The 3,116-nt window shown below is 52.6% G+C and overlaps 1 protein-coding gene across 1 annotated transcript in view; it reads left to right on the top strand.

Moving 5' to 3' along the window:
• The first annotated feature begins 616 nt into the window (after positions 1-616).
• TUBA8 (tubulin, alpha 8) overlaps positions 617-3,116 on the top strand; it is a 19,173-nt gene continuing 16,673 nt past the window's right edge. The window contains exons 1-2 of the mRNA XM_012651062.1: positions 617-1,008; positions 2,442-2,590. Of these exons, the coding sequence (XP_012506516.1) occupies positions 687-1,008; positions 2,442-2,590 (471 nt within the window). The 5' untranslated portion in view covers positions 617-686. The remainder of the gene's footprint in view (positions 1,009-2,441; positions 2,591-3,116) is intronic.

Genomic DNA, 3,116 nt, shown 5'->3' with positions numbered 1-3,116 from the left:
ACACAACTCCCCATCTGGAGCTGTCAGCACTAGGATGAATCAGGTAATTGTGGCTTCGCATCAGAGTACTACAGAGATAAGGACACTCCAAGGGTTAGCTTTATTTGACACTTGGCCTGTCACAGGTAAGAGGACAGGTTAAGGCAGCTACAGTTCCTCGGGATTCAGAAGGGCCTCCTTTATACCCTCCCAATCCTCCCTTGACGATGCACCAATCCTTTCTCACGTCTACCTTTGTAGCTGTGACACTAGGGACACCCATGATGTGTACTTCCAAAGCACATCCCTTTCCTGGGTGTTCGTCGGCTCTAGGGTACCTGACTGTGCGTGTGTGCGTGATGTCTCGGAGAGTCGGGGTTTGGGAATGAATGTGAAGGCTGCCCCTGTGTGTGGTGGTAAATTGAGGAATCGTTTCCGCCATTGTCACTGGTTCTTCCTTGGGCCTCGTCACCAGAACAGGAGTCTTATGGTTTGGCATTAGCCCCTTTCAGATGCCCTCTTTTTTCTTTTTCTGGTGCAAAGGATTAACCCTGAAAAGCAATCTTTAAAGCAAACTGCAAAACAACTATGTCTTCTTTGGAGCCAAGTCGTGGTCCCGCTGCGATGGTGCCTAGGCACCCGCCACCTCGGAGCCTACCTGGCGATGGGGGTGGCATGGCTGGAGGGCTGGATGCCTTGCAAGGTGAATGCCAGTGAGAGACAAGCCCTCGGATGGGAGGGATACAGGGGAAGGCACGGCTGGGGCCCTGAGACGCTCTGACTCGGGTGCTGCCCTCTGCCCGCAGCGGGAATGCATATCTGTCCATGTGGGCCAGGCGGGCGTTCAGATCGGCAACGCCTGCTGGGAGCTCTTCTGCCTGGAGCACGGCATCCAGGCAGATGGCACCTTTGGCCCTCAAGCCAGCAAGATCAATGATGACGACTCCTTTACCACCTTCTTCAGCGAGACTGGCAATGGCAAGCACGTGCCCCGGGCCGTCATGATAGACCTGGAGCCCACTGTCGTAGGTGAGTGCGGGCCCGGACCCTCTCCACAGAAACAACGGGACGCTGCAGAGGCCCTGGCTCCTGATGGCTGAGGCGGCAGGGGGTCCTCGCCGTCCAATCAAGAATCTATGCTGAACAAAACGCCCTCTCCTCGAACCCCGTGAACCTGCTGAAACAGACCGGAATTACTGATTGTTACTAAATGCTAAATGTGAAAACCCCAAATAATTTTAGAAATTATTAGAAGCTCCTAAATAGTTGTTTCCCCAAACTGTTGGTTTCTGATTCTATAATAATTGCAGTCTGTCCTCACCGTCTGGCACGGCCTTGCGGTACCTTCCACACAAAGCCGTGTGACAGCAGGCACGTTCTCCACAGCGGGGGCGCTGGGGTTCTAGAAGGAAGCTCTTTTGGGTCTAGGAGAACAGAGGAATTCTGACTTGTGTCAGGGCAGGTTCCTTAATGCTTGACCCCCTCTTCCTTCCCCCTCTCCCCACTCCCAAGAGTGCCACTTCCCCTGGGTCTGACCCTTGGGTCAGTTTTCTATTGGACACCAGGATTTCCTCAGCTTCAAGGCTGGCCTGTCACGCACAAGGGGGACAGTCCCCGGGATGTCTGGGCAAATGACTATAATGCCTGAACACTGATTTCCAGGGGCGACAGACGCAGGCTTTCCACAGCCAGGTGCTTTGTACCAATGCAGAGTGCAAGGTACCCTCCCGGGCCGCTGCACGTGTGGGTGATTTCCCTGGGGGGAGTAGAGGAACCCCGGAGAGAAGAGGTGATATAATTGGCTTGGTGCACCTTGATCTGCTCTATGTCCACTTTGTGTGGACCCTTGGAGGTGAGCAGAGCCCCCTTCGAAGCCTCTCTGGGGCTCCTGCTCCTCCAGGACCTGGAAGATAACTTTGCTTCGAAGTCATTCCAAACATGTCCAAAACCTGACATTTATCATTGCCACCTTGAGGTGGAGGTGAGGGAGTGAGACAATTCCTGGGAGGGCCTAGGATCTGGGCAGATCACCTTGACTCTCTTTCCGAGTCCCTAGAACATTCTGATGCAAATTAAGTTAAATTATTGGCATTAAGGATAACCTTGCAGCGTGAAAGAAAAAAACAAAAGTTAGCCTTCAGAGGGCAAGGTGGAAGGAAGGAGTGGCAATCAACTTTGGTGTCCAGTGAGCTTTGCAAACCTAAGGGTTTTCGAGTTCCAGCCAGCACAGCAATTGCCTGCCTGAGCCACAGGCCCTGGCTCTGTCAGTACCTGCGTTACCCAGAAATGAATTCTCTTAGCCTTTTGCAGATTTATTATAGCGCTGTCTGGTTTCACCTCAGCGGGGTTTTATATTAATAGGTAGAGGAAACCAGAGGAGTGTCACATGGCAATGTAATGGGGAGGGAGGCTTCCCCCTGGGGACCACGTGGTAAGACCTAATGGCCTCCCTTTCTTGGCAGATGAGGTTCGGGCAGGAACCTACCGCCAGCTCTTCCATCCAGAGCAGCTGATCACAGGAAAGGAGGATGCAGCTAACAACTATGCCCGGGGCCACTACACAGTGGGCAAGGAGAGCATCGACCTGGTGCTGGACCGCATACGGAAGCTGGTAGGTGGAGCCAAGAGCAGGGGTTGGTGAGTCTGGCAGAGTGGACAGGTGTGGCCTCACACCTCTTTAATCAGGATGGGTAGAGGTACATGACCTCTGGCTGCAGGATACAGCTCCAAAGGTTTGGGAATTTCCGCTTACGTTCTGTAAGACGCCTTTGCGGGGATGATGCCCATTCTCTACCCTGGCATCATGGACTGTGCTACAAGCTGATGCCCTTTTAATACTTATTGTTACCCTATGGCAGTATCTGGGGAAGATTCCAGGTATAAGGCAGGTCTTTGCTTGGAAGCATAGGTTGCCAAAGCATTTAACTTGGAAGAGGAGAGGGAGAGACTGTCGATACATATGAGCACTTACAAATGCCATTACAAATGTTGAACGCATTCCTTCATTTAATCCTTTTTTTTTCTTTTTTTGAGACAAAGTCTCACTCTGTTGCCTGGGCTAGAGTGCCGTGGCGTCAGCCTAGCTCACAGCAACCTCAAACTCCCGGGCTCAAGCGATCCTCCTGCCTCAGCCTCCC

Source organism: Propithecus coquereli, unplaced genomic scaffold (genome assembly GCF_000956105.1).
Source record: "Propithecus coquereli isolate 6110/MARCELLA unplaced genomic scaffold, Pcoq_1.0 Scaffold346, whole genome shotgun sequence".
NCBI classification, from domain to species: domain Eukaryota; kingdom Metazoa; phylum Chordata; class Mammalia; order Primates; family Indriidae; genus Propithecus; species Propithecus coquereli.
The sequence above is the reverse complement of the archived record's forward strand: the minus strand, read 5'-3'. Positions and strand labels throughout refer to the sequence as shown.